Here is a 21,087-nt window from a genome sequence, read left to right on the forward strand (position 1 = left end):
CTAAATTCCAGCTCTGCAACCCTGTTGACCTAGTATGGATGAAATATTTGGCCCAATGTATTCAGAGATGGGGGAAGAATAGTGTTATAACAAAAACCTTGTAGCAAGGGAATAACCTGCTTTGTATGTAATAGGCCCAAGGCAGAGATAAGAGTCTTTTACTTACTAGCAGTCCATGAAGTAAGTTTATCTGATGACTTTAATCTCTTTGCGTCTGAAAACATGATTTTCTTGAATTTATTTATGCTGTTTATTCTTATGATTTGTTAAAGATGTAACACCATCAGCAGGTGCCCATCCTGTGCTATACAAGACCCGATAACAACTAAAAATGGACAGTTTCATATTAATATACACTGTAACAAGGAACAGACTACTTATTCCAACCTAGGCAGATAAATAGATACTCAATCCCTACCTAATGCTCTTATGAGTAAATAAAAAAACCTCCTCTGTACAAACCACCACCTCCCTCAGCGCCTGTGAGAAAAATGGGCCACAGAAGGTTAGCAGATCCGAGCCTTCTCCTGAACCACTGTCTGTTCTTCAAAATCATTCACCGTGCTTTGTTTCATTCTATTTGAGCTGTGTTGGTTAGTTGTGGTTGGGTCATATCAGGCATGCGGTCTTATTTCTGTTCCCTGCCTGGGTGAATGTAACTCTCAGGTTTCCAGTCTGAAAGTTCCCAGAAAGTTTGAAATTTGCTATTCGAGAACATTCATGCTAGTAAGACATGATTATGTGAATATTTCAGTGAATGCAAATGGGGCAAGAGACGTTGCTTAAAATGCAAATAAAAAAAAAGGTTGAAAGATGTTTGCAGCATTTGTCTAGCTCTAGTTTTCATTAATCTCTCTCCTCTTGATTCTGAATTCATCTAGAAGCCTATCCGTTTGTTTTCAAGGGCTTCAGGGCATTCTCATTGAGCCGGAGGAGGACAGGGACTAGGGGAGTCATGAAGGTCTGGAAGATGCCTGGGGAAAATAAGACTTTCTGGAGGAGTTTAGTATAAGCTGCACAGAAGCTCTGCTTTGATTTGGGAATACACCTTCCATCTGGCGCATCTGAGCCAGCATCACCCAGTGTCTTTGTAGCTCTGAAGCTGTAAAATCAATGTCATTTAAAATTTCTAACACCAATTAGCATCTGGCAGAAGCGAGCTATGGATGTTCCATAGCCTGGGTGACTTCAAATGGGTGTGGACAAAGTCCTAGCAAAGATGCAAGAGGGAACAACCTTGCGTTAAGAGGACTACGTGATATAACGAGTTTTTCTCTATTCTTACTCCTTCTGGTCTAAAAACATTGCTTTGGTATCATTCCTTGTGCATTTGCATTTCTGCCTCAAGGATGGAATGCATATGTTTGATCTCACCTTAAAGAAGGTCATGGTAGCTCCATCCTTCACAGCTCCATATTCTATTTTCGTTTGCTTTGCCAGATCATCTGCTGAGTCGATGGGGGATTCCATTCTCTCCACAGTCAGGAAGGCGGCAAGGTTGGCTGTGTAGGACGAGATGATGATGAGCGTGAAGAACCACCAGATGCCGCCAATGATCCGTGTAGACAGAGCTTTGGGCATCAGCTCAGATCCTGGGAGAGTAGGAAAAGCAGTTGAAAAGAATTGGAAAATAAAGAGAGAAAAGAAATAAAAAGGAAACAGTACATATTTCAAGCACTAGGTCACATTGCTGAACTGTAACAACTGCACAAATTAAGCCAATTGTTTTTAATGCAAATTACCCAGACGTCTTGCATACAAGGAAATCTGTATTTTTTTTCTGTAGCATTTGCAGAATTTTCTCTCTTTATTGCTGACCTTGGGTACAGAGCACAATTTGCAGGAAACCTTCAAAACTGAAGTAATTAACTAGGCTGCTTTTATGAGATTTAAACAGCAAGCCATTTATGAACTTTTATGAGTGTTTTGCTCTGCCATTTAAAAAGCGCTTTGCTTTTATATGAATTACTTCTCAAAGGCCTCATTCAAGGGGGAGAATTCAAATACACAAGGCTTTAAAAAAATCAAACAGTGCACGAAAGAAATGATCAGGATCCATTACTTTGAATAGCTGCTGGAGGCAGAAAAGTAGGAGATACTATACAGCATGAAAGGTGCAACATGTCTGGAATGACTTTGACTGAAAGGAGATGAAGGACTAAATGGGCTGTGCTATTTTTGCAATCTCGTGAGACACGGATTAAAAATGGGGAAAGCAGTTGGGTTTGAAACAGCTGCAGTCAGGTGACATTTCTGACCTGGAATTTGCATGGAAAGTTGGATTCTGCAAGGCAATTTAAGGAGTGTGGCATTAAAGTGTGGTAGATAATGCAGCATTTTCCCCTCATTAGGTGCCCGAGGAAGAAAGGTTGTCTCACCAAGAACTTATTCCTGCTCCATTCCATCTCATCTTTTGGTGTAGCTGAAGGCGTGGCTTTGAAAACCATTTTTGAATTAGATGTAGAATGGAGTTAAAAGCAACACAGGGGACCTCTAATTTAACTGCATCCAGTAAGGGAATGATTCATCCTGCTACAATGTCTCCCTGGATACTGACCTTGTCCAGCTCTGGGAAGAATCGTGAATAAATGATGCTACAGTGCTGGCAGGGGGACACACCACAATATTTCTTGTGGGTGTCACTGAACTCATGCTTTGGGTTCTTTTAGTTTTCCTGCCATGACTATAAGTGGATCAGGGTGAAATAATTCAGAATTAATCATGTGCGCGATACATTTCATTTCTCCGATCCGGAATTGTCTGCAACCAGATCACAATTTTCTTGAATTTTATTCCTGACTTAAAAATGACTCACCAAACAAATCCTTGCACTGGGACTCCCTTGTGCACAGTTCACTGCGTGTATGCCACCTTTGAAATTCAAACTATTTTGAGTGGCCAGCCCATTCGCATGGTATGTCCTCGTTTGGGCAAGGGTAACTCGTAGGAACAAGCCTCTGGTGTAAATGGTCATGGCTATGAATCCTTTTCAGCTGAGCATGAAGTTTTCTTTCTACAGAAAAGCTGGCAGGGTTTCTAGCCCTAGTAAGTCACACAGCCATCCCTGGCACCTCTCACAATCTGAATCCAGCCACTCCTTTCCCATTTGAGCTCCAGCCTCTCGCAAACAGACTGTTTGCTCCAGTCTGGGCAAACGTTAAAACCAGATGGTGCTTGACAAGCAGCTGAAGAGCCCAAATGGAACAGCAGAAGCTGTAAAGGAGCTGGGACCAGCCGAGTGAGCCGGACCAGGAAAAGCACCTTGCATGGTAACACGTGGGATGGGTGTGAGTTTCCCAGGCTCTTCTAGGGCACCGAGGGCCTGTGGAGCTAGACCTGAGCTGCACCCACTGTGTGCAGGGCAGGGAGCAGTGCAGGATTCAGCAATGCAGATACTGCCCAGCATTGCTCCCACGGGAACAGCCTTTTGTCAATGGAGGTTCAGGGTCTTGAAAAAAGCACTAGACACTTTGTGTACAAACTGACGTCTCTTTTCAGCTTAAAAACCTGGTTGGAAAAACATTTTTTTTTCTCAATCCACAAATGTGTGTCTTTCTTCTCTCTCACTTCTCTCACTGACCCCCACCCCCCCACCTCCACCATCAGGTCTCTTTCTGACAAATGGTCAGATATTGTTCTTCCACTGGTCCAATGTCACTCTCATTCCTGGATATGCAACCAGACAAATGACACCCAAGTAAGGCAGGGTACCGCTGACTGCTGAGCTCCAAACGCTGCTCTGCACAGACACATACCTGGGTATGTCGGAACTCATTTAAGTCATCCCTCTCAAACAGCCCCCATTTCAATCCCAAAGTTCCATGGTGGCCTCTCACTTCGACTGCAGAAAATTATTCACAGCAAAGAATAAAGCATCCTGAGGCTGAGGCTATAAACAGAGTTGGTCACACTAAGGGAAGGGATCCTGCAGCTGTTTGTTTCCTGCATGGGTAAATCTTTTATGTCCCACATTCTGGGTCTCTGCCACATACTGTGCCCCACCGCTGGGCCTTGGCAGATCATCAGGTTGAATTTACTTACTTTTAACGTTTGTCTTTGAAATTTGGAAGACTCTAAGTAAAAGAAGTCTCCTGTTGAGCCTCTGCTCTCCTTGAAACAATTCTGCTCTAGTCCATCCATCCTGTTTCTAAGGTTCCTGTCACCATGGTATCAAAGAACCCCTCAAACATTCACTCATGCAGACAGCATCGAAGGGCGTTTTGGGAAAGCGGCCTCGTAGGTTTTGTCAAATGGTGCACAGCTTCCTCAAGACTGGGACACAGATGGGATGTGGAGAAGACATGTGGGAGAGGAAAGACACTATAGACTGTACTTTCATTATACAGCTCTCCTTAGGTGATGAGCCTTTACACTGCTAGCTAAGGAAACAGGTGTTTGAAGGTCCTTTCAACTGGACTTTATTTAATTGGCAGCTATGGAGTCTATCAAAATGAGTGTTCCAGCAGGAAGCCCTATTACCACCTAGGAGTATTTTATGAATTACCTGTGCCAAGGATCAGTGGATGTGTTTGTAGTTTTTTAACTTCTTCTCAATTCACTGAGCTGAAACCCATCTGATATTTTGGATGAGGTACCTAGTGAATGACCAAAGCCTTACTCAGAGGGTTCTGTTATTTTAGGATCTGTGCATTGTCTGTTCTCCCTTCAGTGCAATGCTAGGATGGAGTAGCCACATGGGAAGAAATATTACACCCTCAGCCACATGCATTGTGTGAGAGCTGATTCTAACAGCGACCAGTGAATGGTGTGAGGCAGGTTAGATCTTCCTGAAAGTAAATGAATTGCTTAAATTATGAAAGCTGTGTCACCAGAGAAAGAGAGATGGGGAGCTTCTGCTCCACCTAGTGAATTGAAGCAGCTGAGATGGCTTGTAACATAATGTATGTACACACACACACACACACACACCCAAATGCACCTCCAGCTGATCCTTTAGGGGTATATTTTCAGATTTCCTATTTCTGACATAGTTTGTGCCTATAAAAACTGCACCCGTATTGTTGGTTTTTTGCATGTGTGGGTAAGTTAAATACTTGTTCCTACAGCCAGGTGCCGCACTGTCTAAATGGGAGATTCCGCATCCACAATAAACTACAGGCACAAAGATAAGTGGGTGCAAAACTTCATTCATACAAAGAGGTGAGGCTGGGGCCTGGCTGAATCTTGGACCCCTAAGGTTTAGTAACTCAGTTTATTTACTTATTTATTCTTTATATCGATTTAGGCCTCCTGGTAACTCCACCCCATGCTCTGGGCATAGGGTGACCAGGTGTCCAGGACTAGTACAGCTTAACATTGCCACCAGACCTTCCCACCAGACCGAAACCTCCCTTGGTCCTGCACCAAGGCCGGCTCAGACAGACGGGCTTTGCGACAAGCCCAGGAGCTCAGCAGGTCCAGGCGATTTCAGAACTTGGAGAGTAGGAAGAACATGGCAATGGAAAAGGGGCTTTTTTATAATGAGAAGGATGAAGCTGGAGGTCTCTGCTGATGGCAGATTGGGCAGCATGGCTCTAACTGATAGTCCTCATGGAAGCGCTTCTTTCATTCTGCGCTAGCTCAGCCTATCCTACTGCAGGGCAGGTGCTTCCCCAAATTAATTACAGCGACTTCTACAGTGGAAACAAGCTCTGTTTTCGATCATTCAGAGCAGGAGGTGAGCACTCTCCTGCTGCCACCCTCATGGGGAGTTAAGATGAAAAAGAACACGCTGGTCTCTGTTGGGTGAGCAAAGAAGAGTCCTCCAGCTCCAGCCTCCTGTGACAGATGAGGAACTGTTCAGTCTTTCTGGAGTGTCTCAGTACCAGTGCCTCAGGCTGAGGCATCTGGATTCATATCTCAGGCTGGGTTAGTTCTTTGCCATACTGGTTTTAACGTCCTTTCTCCCCTATTTCCCGCCAGCTACACAAAGCAGAGAATAGAGTCTACAAACGAAAAGAAAATCACGGCAAATGAATTATGCCCTACATAGTCCCCAGGACCCTCCCGAGCTCCAAGTCATGGCTGGTTTCCATTGAGCAGATTAATTCCACTTAGGCATTTATCTAATTAACCCCTTTCTGACCTTGTTTGCTCTAGGCTGACTGGCACATGTGCAGCTGGATAACGCAAAGCCCTGGGTTGTATACAACACACACAAATCCAACCAGCTCTCCGGAGAGTTGCTTCTATCTGAGTGAGCCACATGTGTATGGTACATCTCAATCAGAAAGAGTAACAGGCGAGACAAATATTTCATCCCACGGTGGATACCATGAGCAGTAAAACTGTCAGCGGAGAGCGATCTCCCAGTTCCTGCAGCTAACTGCCTACCCAGCATGGAGACAAAAAGCCGGTGTTGACAAGCACTTCTGTAATTGTTAAGAGACAAACTCCACAATTTCAGACCCAGTGTCTGTGCTTGTCAGCGTGCAGTGACACAGCTCCTCTCCACAGCTCTAGCGCTGTGTGACAACCAGGGCCCAGGGCTGCCACATTATTCTTTTTGCTACAGTCGGTTGTTTTTAACAAGCACAACTATGTTTTAACTTGCTCCTGTCAAAAACCAGGCACCAAACAAAAGCTCTCTCGCTCACAGAAAATAGGTGTGTGTGTGGGGGGGGGGGGGTCGGGTCAGGAGGAGCCAGACGTACCTTGCTGCATTAGCGCTCCCATTCCAAACCAGAAGCTGTTGAGCAGGGTGAAGTTATTCTCCACAATGTCTGAGCCCGGGTTGCAGGGGTGAGCGTCGTACCACTCGTACGGGCTGAACCTGTGGAAAACAAGAGCGTGTTAGTTGCGAGGTTGCATGAGAAGGGCCTAATGGACTGGGAAAGGCAGAGCTGTCGTGCACATGGAGCTGCTCCAGGGCGCCCGCTGACCCCTGCCATTTCTCTATCTCAAACCTAAGGAGAAGCTTGGCCAAGAATTTCCGATGTGATTAGTAGTTTGGGGAACTTCAAGTTTGGGGAGCCCAACTATAAAGAGGCCTGCATTTCTGACAGCGGGTGCTCAGCACCAGGCCCCTTTACAGCGTCTCAGGTTGGGCCCCCACAATCACCGGCCCCCTTTGAAAAGCATAGCGGAGGACTTTCCAGTCATACACCATCAACAGAAGAATGAGGCACAAACACAGGCGCTTCTCTCGCACCTAGTATGAACAAAGGGCTCTTCTGTGTCCATCGAGCAGACTCTGCAACAATTTTTCAGTGTCATCTCATGCAAAGTGTAGTATTTCCAAGGACGCTGGGGAGCTTCTTGCCCCTGGAGCACAGGAGGATCTGTTTGTGTTTTAATTGCTGTTGGAAGAGGAGTACTTTGCAGTGGGCACAACAGCACATTCAGTGGAACCTGGCACAGCCTCCCAGCGGAGGTAGGGAGCGCCTGCATCTCTCCCGCTGGAGTTATCCCTTTTCCCCCTAGAATAACTTTGCTGTCAAGACTTGCCCATGCTACTGCAATATGCCAGGGTAACTGCTATTGTTCCCCCTAAAGCAATTATAGCACCCAAGCACTAGTACAGATGTGCTCACGCTGGTTTGCAAGTCTGCTAATTGCCATTTGGAGAAGAATACGCTTCACCAGGGTTAAATACTGACTAATTCAGAACTGTTTTCATGCCAATGGGTGGTAGATGAAACTGTTGAACTAGCTGCTGACTCAGTGTCCCACAATGCATCAGTGGCCTTGCAGAATCTCCCAGAATGCTCTGTGTCAGACAGGTAAGAGTATAAGGAATATACAAGATGCACCATTTCGGCGTCTAGCAACCTGGGGAAGTGTAACCCCTCTTCCCTGTCACTGGGGTAGCTCTGCAAAGACTTACTTGCAGCTGAGATGAGCTTAACACAGCAAATACCTGCTGAGCCAGGGGAGGCTCCAGTGGGCTCCTTAACAGAAGCACTGTGTACAGCCCCAACACGCATCACAACCTGCAGCTTGGCTTCAGCAAGGTGCAGACACAGTGCAGGTGGTGAATGGAGGAGTCTGTTAATTGCACAGGTCTGTTCTCGTGCCTAGCCCAACAGTTTACAGACAAAATCAACAGCATGCTGCACTGTCGCTTCTCTGCACAGCAGTCACAGCGGAAAGCCCTGCCTAAGATGGATTGGTAAATACAGCTTTTAATGGAGCTCACTCAGCCAGGATCCTGAGGGGACTCTCGTCAGGAGAGATGCTAATATTTTTAGAGCTGTTTATTCACATTTGCTAAGAGTCCCAAATTTTGCAGTGATTAAATTAAAGACATAATTGGCATAATTGCTTTTGAACCAGACATATTAATTATTATCAGCTTGGCTTCCTTCAGAAATCCCTGTAGCTTCTGCCTCAAATCCTGCAGCCCAGTGTTTGTATTAGGAGAGGTGTTTGAAAATAACTTGTAGGTCTACACCAGGTTCTGTGCTCTTCAGGGAGATGTCCCATTTAGTTTTATTGGGCTTCCTCAACTGGAGAGGGATAGATGTCTTTCAGGGGCTGGGGAGAGGGGAATTCAGACTTTAGGCACTGAAAGGAACCTTATAACAGTGCTTTTGCAGAAAGCGGCACACCTTCACCTTGCACATATAGAACATTAAATATTAAAATTGGAAAATTAAAAACGAGACTGAACAAAGCACTAGAAAATACCCTGTAGGGAACAATCCTGAATTGCCAGGGGTATGGACTAAATGGGGCATCACAGGACTTTGTACTTCACAAAATCTTGCAAATTAATTTTGAGTATATTTGTGCCGTGCGAGGGATCTGATAGATAAATCCATCCATTCCTCCATGTTGGGAAGTTATTTTTTCCCCCGTTAATGACATTTATAGTTTTTGTCAGAACATTTCTTCAACATTTTTGGATATTAACTGAAAATCTGGCAACTGAAAATGAATGATTTCCCCCACCCCCCCCAGTGAAAACCCTTCAAAGATCAATGAAAACTGAATTATTATTATTATTATTACGGGAACATTTGTTTGGTCCGAAATGTCATGATGAAAAGCTTTGTCCATCTCTGTTCCCCATGTGCCCGTCAGTGCAGTACGTGAGTTCCTATCCCAGAGACCACATTCCTTCCTGCATTTTCACTCATATGCACGACTGGCAGCAGCAGTCCAGGCTTCCCCAGCTCTGCCCTACTAAAGTGTCTCAATCCCGACCTGCCAGAGCCACCCTTGGGGGGACATGTATGTTTCCATGACCCATCGAATCGTAGACATCTCTGCTAAGACTGCCAACAAAGGGACAAGTGGGAAAGCCTTGTGACATGGACCCCAAATTACTTCATACACTGTTACTGCACTCTCAGTTGAGAAGATGGAGGATCTTGACTCTGGAGGTCTGTGTTCAATTCCTGGCTCTGCCACAGACCTACTGTGTGACCTTGGGCAAGTTACTTCCTTTCTCTGTGCCTCAGTTTCTTATCTGTCAGATGGGGATAATATTCCATCCTTCCTCTCATTGTTTGCCTGGTCTGTTTAGTTTGTGAGCTCGTTGGGGCAGGGGCTATCTCTTACCAGTGTTTGCACGACACCCAGCACCCTGCTTTGGTTTGAGCAGTACAATGATACTGCTCTGTCTAAGTATTGATTGGTGTACCCCTTTAGCCATCCTTCTGCTTTAAAAAAAATTAGAAAGGAAGAAAAATTTTTACTGAAATCAAAGTCAGCTTGAAATAGTGCCCATTTCTTTAATGGCCTGGGCGCAAGTGTGCCAGTGCTTTAAATTGAGAGTACATAAAATATAGTGAGCAAGCCAGACCTATTGCCTGAAGCCAGAGGAAGAATTAGATAAAAACTTTCTCTGGCTCCCAACTGAAAGAATATAAAATGGAAGAGGAATTGGGAAGATCAAATGAGCCCAACAAGATGACACGCCGGAGAACTTCAAGGTCTCTGAGTGAGAACCTGGTAGTGCTGCTCAAATTACAGAGAAATATTCAGGAGACTGCAAAGCAGGGGCAGTGACTTCAGTGCCTGAAAAGGCTCATGGGACCATGAAAGCAAGAGAGACATAATGAAGGCATTGAGGGGTTCAGTCCTGGCCTTCTCTCTCACTGGAGCCATAATAAATGGGGGCTGCTAAGGATTCATGAGAGCACAGGCTTTTCTCTCCCCTTCCTCCCCTCCTCCATGTGAGGAACAGGTTTCAAGTGAAATGGTTCATGAGAAAATACAATTTTTGTTGGTCTTTCTTTGCAGGGAGAGCGGGGAAGCATTTCAAAGAAGGCTCAAGTAGAAAGCAAGGATCTATCACAAAATACTTTGAGGCTAAATTGCATCTCCAGAGAAGTCTCTCATGGGTGGCACGGCCCTTGTTAGGATTAAAATATTTAAAAACCTCTGTGCCTGATTCCCTGATTAGTAGTAATTTGGGGATCACGTCACTGAGAGCAACAGGTGACAATTAGAAGGGAACAGCCGGCTGCACTGCTGGCCTGGATCATTGTACAAGTGTCACCAGACAAATTACTGCCATGAAGCCGTTCTCTATCTCTAGCGTTTATGGCTCTTTGGGGAGCAGGGCGGTTAGAGGCAGTGGCCCCATCAAGAAGCAGGAAAGACTGATTAAAAGTGGTGATGGATCAAATACATCCTTCGCCTGCCTCTAAATAGTCCCCAAGTCGGTTTTAAGTGTCATTGACCTACGATGATAGCTTCGACAGAGGCCCCCGGTGCCTAGTCTGGGAGGCGCGTGTCTTTGAATTACAGCTTGACTGTTTTGACTGTGTTTTTCTTCAGAGAATAGAACTTCCAGAGGCTTTGTGAGGGTCAGGAGCAGGTGTTGTTTCCATTATGTCTGGAGACCATAAATAAATCCAGCATTTTTCCCATGATATCTCTCGCTCTCCATCCGCGTGCGTTAAAGGATCATTCCTGTACAACTGTAATCACACTGGATGCTAGAAATTCCTTAAAAGGGCACTAGGGCAGAAGAAAATGGCAGAAGCAGAACCTATTATTAGAAAGGGGAGGAAAGATGGAAACTGTACATGCAAAGGGGCCTATAATTATTGCATCCTGTAAGTAACCGGATGGGAAAAATGCCATATTACATTGCAGGCATCATGACGTGACTCAGGCACTGGCTTTGCTACACATCTGTACATTTTATCAGTGCAAACTAGACCGAAGGAAGCTGGATGGAAAGCTAGGGAATAGCAACTGATAAATGACATGGAAGAGATGAATGTTAACCCATTTCAACACCCAGACTTGGGCCATGCAAAGTGAGACCAAACCTGCCACTTCACAATGGGGCCAGGCTTCAAACTTTTCTGGGGCTGAGACCCTCCGCCTGAGGAGATATGGACACTATGACAGTGGACAGCCAGATTCATTGGAGACTTCAAGAGTTCAGGGTGCTCTGGTACAATCCAGTTGGCAGGACGAGCTAAATGGAAGGAGTTCCCTCATCATTCTGGCCCGGGATTTGCAGTGCACCGTGAAGTGCATTTGAGCATCCAGAGAGTCCCCTTTGGAATCATCAGGTAGAATTTAAGAAGAAGCAAATTGCAGCTTGAATTGTGAACGTGCGTCGCTCCTGTAATTTCAACGACCAGACCAGTGACATCAGTCAACGCCGAATAGAGACGTTACTGGAAATGAAGCAGCACTGATGGCCACGTGCTAATTAACTCTGGTAATTAGGATCCTGGTCCTTGCCATTCAGTGATACACGTTGTTATAACATTAATGCAGCAGGAGATGACGGGGCGGTAGGAATAATATTAACAGCAGCCGGGGCTCTTTCATGTATGGGTTCAGTTCTGATGGCAGCCCATTCCAGCCAGAAACCAGCCCCTGGATTGCTCCTGGGGGCTGTTTTAGCTCTTTTCAAAAGCAAAGCTATTTGTATGGGTTCCTGAGACAAAAAGGCACCCCAGCCATTTCCCCCCTAATGGATAAACCACACCCAGCCACCCCTGCAGCTTTCCAGTCACCCAGCCCAATGTACACAGCCCTATTAGCACTCTGCAGCAACCCTACAATAACAAACCGGGGCACTCAAGAGCACCCTTTTATCCAAGGCAGCAAAGAAATGCCGGGTAGTAGCTGAACTTGGCGTAGGGCAGGGTAACACTATGGGGGGTTACACTCTCCCACGTGCTCATTCAGCAGGAGATGCCGCAGGTCATTCTAGCCAAGACCTCCAGAAGCGGTTACTCTGCAATGGGAAGTTTGCCCAGGGAACCGAAGGCAGTCGTCAAAGCTGTTCTTTTCTCCCATTTGTCAAAGAGGCAGAAAAAACAAGAGTTAACGCTGCTAGCCCCTTCCATTGCAGGATCTCAGACTGCGTCACACACACGCTGTTACCATTTGACACCTCTTGCTCTCGGTATTCATATGGTCCTCTCACTTGCAATGCCACACCGGCAAAGCAGGCCTGAGAGGCGCAAGTGGCCTGCCCCAGGTCCCAAAGCAGAGCCACAGAGAACACAGCTCTTCGGAGTCCCCCTCACATGCTCTGGACACAAGCCCCAACAGATCCAAGCGGTCCGATCCTTTCCTATCTATACGTGTCAGAAAATGAGAGAGGACTCCCCACTTTGGAGTGTACATGCGTGTTTGTGTGCAACAGACACTGCAGCCAAAATCCCCCATCCGGGCGGTGAACAATTCCCCCTCTAGTGGCAAGCAGGAGCCAGTGCATGTCACTGGACAATGGAGATCTCAAAACTTTATTCTGCATGGGACTTCTATCAGCCTTTGTAGCAGACAGCTGCTGAATGCGTACGCCCCTGTGGATAACACAGAGGTTCATCAATGTGCATTTGGGTAAGCAGCCCCATCCATTTTACAATACACCATTTGGCCCAGTGCAAGAATCATTCCAAATTTCCTCTTTATAAAGGTCAGTTCCCTAATTCCATTCAACCTGTGGGTGAGCTGGCAGTTCATTTCCAGTGTCCTTTGTGCCTTTCATCACTGTTCATTGAAAAGGTTTTTTTTGTTTTAGGTTTAATCAATACCTTTTAAAATGTCTGGAAAGGAAAATCAGGATGAGCTTTAGGGATGTTTTGGTCCCCACTGTGAAGAAGGAAATGTAAACTCATAAATCTAAAAATGTATTAGAATTCTAATTTCAAACCACACAAGAAATCAAACACAGTCATCATGTCAATAGAGTCCATCTAGCAACGTTCTGCATTGTTAGCAGAGACAGAGAGCAGAGATAATGCTATTACTCATCACAGCGACTACTTCGCTAATCATGATTAGCCTGTGTTCATCTTCCCAGATGAACATCTCATTCCCTGCTAAATGTCTCTCTCTGGCACTGCAAAACTGCTAAGGAGCTGATCCTGCTCCCAGTAGGATCAGTGACAAAACACCCACTGACATCAGGAGGTCCAGGATAGAGCTGCCAAAGCAAAATTCTGCAGCTCTCTAGCACGTTTTTCTGTAGCTCTTCAGCCGTGCCACCCAGTGCAGTGAGGCGGCCAGTTCCCCAAAGCTAAGGACTGAAATGCTTTGGTCTAATTAAAGTCTTTGGGCTCAATGTTAGGGGTATATAGGTGAAAATTAATAGACTGTGATATACAGGAGGTCAGGCTAGATGATCTAATGGTCGCTTCTGGTCTTAAAGTATGAAGCTATAAAAGCACTATTGGTAATTCAGCAGCTAGTGTTCTCTCTCTGGCTCTACCGCCATAGCTCCCCTGCAGTTTCAATTAGACACAGTATTGAATGGAGGATATTCCTGGGAGTGAGTGACTGGTGTGATATGTACAAGAATCCCTGTTGTACAAATGATGTACAGGGATCCTCATCCTCCCATGATTTGCAGCTACCTAGGGGATGAAATTCACCAGCTGTTTATTAATTCTCTAATAGGGATTGGCTCGTAACATCACCTTGGGATCTGGACCCAAATTTTGTGGCTGGGTCCATGTCTGAATTGTAAATTCCTTCAGTATTATTGAGGGCGGATGGCGTTATATAAACGTACAGCCAATATCATTTGTGACCTCCTGGGCAAGATTCCCATTGAAGTCAACTGTGGCTCAACATGTGGAGTTAGCATGGGAGTAGAAGCCAGAAACTACTGAGTCCCGATCCCACCTCGGTCAACCTGTGCGACCTCGGACAGGTCTGGAAAATGGTTGGAAAATGGCATTAAATTTTCATGAAAAAAATGTGAATCTCCATCCCCACCAAAAAAAAATAATCTGAATTTCATTTTTTTAAACCAGCTCTGCCTGTTGCCTCATCTGCAAAATGGGGATAAAGTAATGGATAATTATTACCCTTTGTTATTTGCATTGCAGTAACTCCAGGAGTGTCAGTCATGGACCAGAACCCCAATGTGCTAGATGCTGACCAAAGAGACAATCCCTTTCCTACAGAGCTATAGTTAATGTCTGCAGAGTGATGTGAAGCTGTGAAGGGTTTGAGACACTCTAAGTACTGTCACATGCTAGAGATTCATTGTGAGGACTGGTAAGGAGAACAGTTCTCATTGTAAGACTAAACCCTTTGACTTACTCTCCAAACACTCTGGGCCTAGTTACGTCTTTTGATGTCAGTAGAGTTACTCTTGATTTACACAAGTGTAAGAAAAATCAGCTGCTTCACCAGCCCAGATGTTCCGGAGAGAACAAATATTCTGCCTGCTAAGCAGAGTTTACTTTGACAACTACTGTATGTGTAATTAGGGTATTACACGCTAAACCCAGGTAATCATTTCTAAATGCTGCAGAGAACCCAGGAGGGCTGGAACATCGGGGTTAATGGATTCTGGATACTGCAGTTTGATAATTAATCTCTGCTTTGAATATCTGATTGAAATGTCAGTGGATTAGAGGCAGGCTGCTCGTTTTGAAGGACGCTTTAAGGAAAACACCTTTCCATCCATCCTAGGAAGCAATCGGGCACTCCTGCCCAGAGAGCTGGTGCAGTGCGGGGTGCTGGAGATTTCTCAAGGCACAAATGGCAGTGAGGTACCTAACTCGCAATGGGACTCGGGCACCGAACTGCTATTTGTGCCCATAGGTAAAGCCCATCTCAGGCTGGTCTCTGGGACACAGATGGTCAATAGCTTGCAGAGGAAATGTAGCCCATCAGGATTCTATCGAGAGCTCTTCTAGGTACTGGAATAAAAAACCACAGCAAGCTCCAGCCGCATGGCACCAGGCAGAGTGGCACTTCAAAAGCACAGCCACAATGGAGCAGGCTGCTCTCCACGCTCCCAATTTATGAGCTTTGAAATGATAAACAGCAAAGCGTGGCCATAATAGCTCATTTATGTGCTGCATTAAGCACCCCTGAGGATCCCTTCAGACAACCAAAACAAGGCTGTCTCTGTATCCCATAAATATGGATGAGTGGCAGGCAAAATGGAAGCAAAGCCATTACAAAATGGCTCAATTAAGGATACTAATCAAAAGGCGAGGGAGGGCTAATGGGGGCTAGTGCCTCCGAGAGAGACCTGCCTGTTGCATGGAAGGCCCAAAAGCTTATGTATGGCCCATTGTCCAATGGGAGAGACGAGGACACTTTTGCCTGTGCACATTCTGAAGCGGCCCCAGACTGTGCATCTCATCAAACAAAGACTCTATGAAATTAATAACGCATGCAAATGTATGCAAATGTTGCTGCTTTTAAAGATAGGAATTGGTTTTAAACGTGAAGATTAGCAGCATGTTAATTTTGTAAACAGACACATTGCCCGGTCCATAGCAATAGGCTTCGCAGTGTTTTGCTATCTAGATGGTTTGGGGGATCGCTTGCAGAGGGTTCAGTGAGAGAAGGTGAAAGTGATTGAGGCTCTGGGGCGATCTGTGTCTCGGGAGAGCGGGGCTGGTTAGAGATGAATGAGAGGTGATACGAAAAAGGCATATTCAGTAATGGACGGCACAGAGAAGATAAATCAAGTGCAACCATTGCCCTTCATCCCAACTAGGGCACAGTCAGTGAAATGGAAAGGCAACAGGCTTCACAATGACAAAAGGAAATACTTACAAACAAACAACCCCAAACCACGTAATTGGCCCGGGGAACTCATTGCCACAGCACATCATTGGGGCCAAGAGGTTAATGTGATTCAAAAGAGGCTTACACATGAGAACACCCTCAGCTACTTTTTGTAGGGTAAAAAAAATATCGGAAAGGCTATAAACCAGTCTCTATCTAATGGGGGGGGAGGGAGTAAAGGGAGTAGAAGGAACTTCTGCTATGGGCAGCTAACCCAACATTTTAACTACAAAGTTTCTGGCACCTCCAAGCAGCTGGCACTGGCCAACTGTCGAGACAGGATACTGGGCTAAATGGGCTGATCCATTCTGCCAATTCCTGTGTTCCGTGGCTGTTTATTTCCACTGAGAAAAGCAGCAGCCACTGCTAGGGACCCTACAACAGCAAAGCAATGTGCACAGCATGATACCATTGCTATAAAATCCCATCTTAACTGCGTAGCATGGTCAGCCCTAACGCGGATAGGGCATCATACTGCATAATAACAAACCACCCTGCCTATGAATGACTAACCCTACAGTAACAAACCAGTGGGTAGAGAAGTAATCATCAATCCCACAATAACAAAGCCTGCTTAGCTCAGTGAGTCACTCTACAGTAAATAAATAACTCCCATCTCCCAAACAGCAGACCCAGTTATCATGTCACTCACAGAGTAAACCAGGAGTAAATTCATTGATTTAACTGGAGCTGCCATGGTGTGAAACCAGTTTAAGTGAGATCAGAATCAGGCCCTATGAAGTAACCCAACAGTACGGTAACAAACCATGTTCACTGTCTGAATCACGAGTAGCCCTACAGTAACGAAGGATGCTCAGCCTGGTGCTACAGTTATCCCAAAGCAAGGAAGGGGAAATAGTGCATGAAGTCTGACAATCACGAGCAACCCTACAATAACAACCCAGCCTGGCTCTCTGCAATGGAGGAAATGTAATTGAATTAAGGGAAGAACGGGTTGAAGTTGCAGGCTCTCGGGGGTGGGACACCAAGCAGCAAAATGATTCTGAACTCGGCAGAGGGCAGCAAGCGTGCTGTGCGGTGGCAGGCTGGAGCCGTGGCATCGGAGCGCCCCTTACCTGGCTATGACAAACAGCACACAGCTGACCCCCAAGTAGGCGAGGAGAATGTACATCCAAATGTCAGGAGACAAGGGGTTGAGGAAGGAAAACACACTGGGATTGGTCCCGTTGGGCTTCCGGTACAGAATGCTGACCCCCAATGTCATGAAAGGCTTGGAGAAGTCTATCGCTTTCTCCCGGACGTGGGTGATCGTGAGAGGAGCAACGGCCAGATCAGCTTTCTGTGCGGCAACACAGAGGGAGAGAGAGACAGAGAGAGAGAAGCCATTAGAAACCAAGGCACTTCCATCCCCAGCTAAGCACGCTGCCTCCTTAGGCCGGCCGCCCTCCCGGGAGCCTGGGCGCTCAGGGCAGGGGAGAAGCCCACCCAATGCAGGGAGCAGCAGCAAGTGTTTGGTACATTCCCTCTGATGGTTATTCCAACCTGGGGCAGGCCCGGCCTCACCCAAAGCAGAAACACGCCGGCCCCTCCTCAGCTCCCCGCCCCCAACCTGAAGACGACGACGATACCAGGATCTTAGGAAGCAGTTTGGGTCTCAAAGGGTGGAGTCTGGGCCAGCGCCACAGAAATCGGTTTAGACCAACTGTGGATCAGGCCCAAGGGTTGCAGAGTCAGGGACGTGTCAGAACTGAGCGGACGCGAAACATTGAGAGATTTGTTCTTCACGCTTTGACTCCGTTCACGGTGAAACTCACCAGAGCCAGTCCACAGGATCCCGTGCCCACCCTGCTCAGTGACACACCCCGCGGGGGGGCTCGGACGAGTCACCAGCACTCAGAGCACAGTCAGCCGAAGGGCTCAAGGCTCAGGGCAAGACCAGGTTTGCCTGGTGACAAGGGGGAGAGACGGAAGGTGGAGGCAGCGGGGGGAAGGAGATGGAAGAAAGCACCTAGATGTATGGTGGCGATGCTCTTTCCCCCAGTTCGTGTACACACTGGCCATTAGCTTATTACTATTCATCTGTATTACAGTAGCACCTAGAGGACCTGACTGAAACCAGAGTGAGGGAGAGTCCCTGCCCCCAAGGGTATGCAATATGGGAGGGGAAACTGAGGCACCAAGCGCAGCAGTGACTTGCCCAGGTTGTCACAGAAGGTCGGTGGGAGAGGCAGGAATACAGCCCAGGTCTCCCCACCCCAGCCCAGGCTCTAGCCACCAGACCACACACCCCTTCGGTTAGGGTCACTTGGGTTCGCAGCACAGGTTGCCTGGAGACTAGAGCCTAAAGCTTGCTCGCTCCACAACAAACCAACCCTGGGCCGGCTCCTTCTCCTGGGGTGGGATCCTGTGTGGTGCTGAGCACCGTCCAATCCCACTGCAGTTGCCATGCTGAACTGGGCCTAATCCACAGGCCAAATTCTAATCTTGGCCCCTCAGGAGAGATCAGCTCCAGGATTTTGCTCTTCCTTTGCATGTGGGACCTGTCAGGAGTACGCTGCTGCTGGAGCAAGAGGAGAAATCAGGCCCCCTGGCCTGCTGTCTGGGTGTGTGTCCGTCTATCCAGCACCTACATCTGACCTGGTTCTCACACCAGAGCCCAGGGAGGCCAAGTAGTAAGCATCATGAATAATAATTGCCATAGCCACAGGATCCTTCTGATGCCCTCAAGGCATCTGGGTCTTGCAGTGCCTGGCACTAGTTGGCGCAGCAAGCAGCTCACGCAGAGAGATGGATTTGTGATACAGCTTCAACTTATTATGCTTCTATTAAGCTGAACAAGGCCACAGGGAACTCCTTCCTTTTAATTATTCAGTTTACTCCTTCCCTCCCCCGCACCCCTGCACTCCCTCCCTGGTTCCTGCTTCTTCCTTCAGCCCATTTGTTTCCCCCCTTAGGATGCTAAGAACCAGGGTCTTTAGGGAGGGTCTCGGCTCCCATTAATATGGCACGGGGGAGAAGGGGGCACTGCTGCTCAGAAGCCCCAGTGATCCTGGTTGCACAGCTACTGTCTTCCTCCTCGCTGGGTGTTGGCAGGGCTATGATGCTCCCAGGGTGGCTCGTTATGGCTTCCCTGAGCAGGGTCCCCTCTGAGCCTGCAAAGTGTGTGGGGATGGACATGGGGGCAGAGATAGGGGGCTCCACTTATGCTGGTGCCCCATGAGTTTTAAGACCTCCTAGGGAGCCTCGCTGGGGACGAGATGCTTCCCCAGAATTTATCTGCACCCTGATCTGCATTCAGGGCCTGGGTCAAAGTCCCCTGAAGTCAATGAGATTCCTTCTATCTACAATGAGGTTTGGATCAGGCGTCCAGATCCCAGGCTTGGACCATATGTTAACCATGCAGATCCCAGGGGGCAGGCAGCGGGTGAGGTGGGCAGGTGTTGTGGTAATTATAAATACCTTCCATGGATAAAAAGAAATGCAGTTGGATGGTGCAGAACCTACTTAATGCATTGGGCCAGGGTCTGTATGCGGTGACACTGGTATAAATTCATGACCTTCAAGGAAGTGGCTTCAGATGTACGCCAGCGTAGCGGCAGGCAGAATTTGGTCCACTTTGTTTAATAATTACAGTCTATGACTTTACTGCATTGCTTTTCCGTTGATCCTAGGTATATAAACACTGTGCTTACCAGCGGGAGATGTTCTCTTCTGAGGGGGTTTGACTCAACTGTGATCTGCCCAGGAATGAGTTTGCATTTTTAACAGACTTCATTATAGAGCCAAAGACAATGTATTTTAAAATGTCCTAACCCGTGGCTGTGACCTTGCCTCCTGCAGCAACACTTAACAACCAGAGATTTCAGCGTGCTGCAAATGCCATCCCACATAGAAGGCATATTTTTTGGCCTTCGTTTCAATGTTGCTTCAAGTACAGAATGTCACAGAGGGAGGCCATCCCAGAAATTAAGTAGCAGGAAGTAATATTCTAGCCGCATGAGGTAGAGTGTTCATTTTCTTTCCCCACAGTCGACTGCATGGTGAAACTTGATAGGCTCTCCGTGGACACCCCAGAGAGTCAAAGAAGTAACAGAGCTCTGGGATGCTGGGGGGCGTGTCTCAGTGCTGAGTGTGAATGAAGGTTGGGACGTTTTGTACTGTGCTTTTGTTCCTCACGTCTCATGTCTTACTGCAAACACTCCCAGTGATAGGCTTCTGCTAACTCTGAGTGAAACTCAGAGCACATGGCCTGGCCACCACCTAGTATGTGAGTGGGACCTCACAGGGGTCACATCTCTTCTGCTGGCTTTCTGCACAGAGGGACTTTCACCCGAATATGGGTACTTAGAGTTTCAATGATTGGACAGGCTGGTTTGGCAAAGCCCTAACCTTTTCTATGGTCTGTTTGGGGTAGCATGAGTTACTCCTTGTACGTGTGTTTAGAGTTCAGGCAGGCACATTTAAAACAAATATAAATAACTACAGTTAAGCCAGCTGGCTGAATGGCAGCTAGGGAATGGCAAATCAGTTCAAATCCAATACAAACCAGCCCTGAGGCTCAAACCAAACGGAAATGGAAGCTCTGTCCAGGGCTCAGAGCAGTACCTCATTGATTTATTTTTGATGTCGTCCACCTCCCTCTTTCCCGGTTTTTGACTTGAAGCAGAAATACCAGGATGCCACACAAACGGCCGTTCCTGCGATAGCTCCAGCTTGTCTTAGGCTGCAAGCTTTGTGGGCAGGGCCCCTCTCTATATGTATGTACAGCACCTAACGTAATGGGGCTCCAGAAGGCCTCTAGGCACTACTGTCATACAAATAACAGTAATAAACAAGAGAAGAGAGATTTTCAGAAGTACCTAAGGGGATCGGGAGCACAAATTGCACAGAATAATAGTCTAGCTCGGGGATCGGCAACCTTTGGCACGCGGCCTATCAGGGAAAGCTGCTGGTGGGCCGGAACAGTTTGTTTACGAGCTGTGTCCGCAGGTTCAGCCAATCACAGCTCCCACTGGCCGCAGTTCGCCGTTCCAAGCCAATGGGGGCTGCGAGAAGCAGTGCAGGCCGAGGAACAGCCTGTGCGAGCCGCGATCAGCCGAACCCGCGGACGCTACTGGGAAAAAAACCAGTCCCGGCTCCCCAGCGGCTTTCCCTGACGGGCTG

The 21,087-nt window shown here is 47.1% G+C and overlaps 1 protein-coding gene across 10 annotated transcripts in view; it reads right to left on the reverse strand.

The window, feature by feature from the left end:
• GRIK3 (glutamate ionotropic receptor kainate type subunit 3) overlaps positions 1-21,087 on the reverse strand; it is a 118,013-nt gene that overhangs the window by 11,814 nt on the left and 85,112 nt on the right. For 9 of the 10 annotated variants that reach the window (XM_039511553.1, XM_039511552.1, XM_039511555.1 and 6 more), the window contains 3 exons: positions 17,040-17,263; positions 6,654-6,772; positions 1,375-1,592 (listed from right to left, as the gene is read on the reverse strand). In XM_039511553.1, coding sequence (XP_039367487.1) covers positions 1,375-1,592; positions 6,654-6,772; positions 17,040-17,263 — 561 coding nt within the window. Of the gene's footprint in view, positions 1-560; positions 676-1,374; positions 1,593-6,653; positions 6,773-17,039; positions 17,264-21,087 lie in introns of those variants that run through there. The other variant, XM_039511561.1, reaches the window with a different exon arrangement.

The sequence above is a fragment of the Mauremys reevesii genome, linkage group 23 (genome assembly GCF_016161935.1).
Source record: "Mauremys reevesii isolate NIE-2019 linkage group 23, ASM1616193v1, whole genome shotgun sequence".
Taxonomy (NCBI): Eukaryota; Metazoa; Chordata; order Testudines; family Geoemydidae; genus Mauremys; species Mauremys reevesii.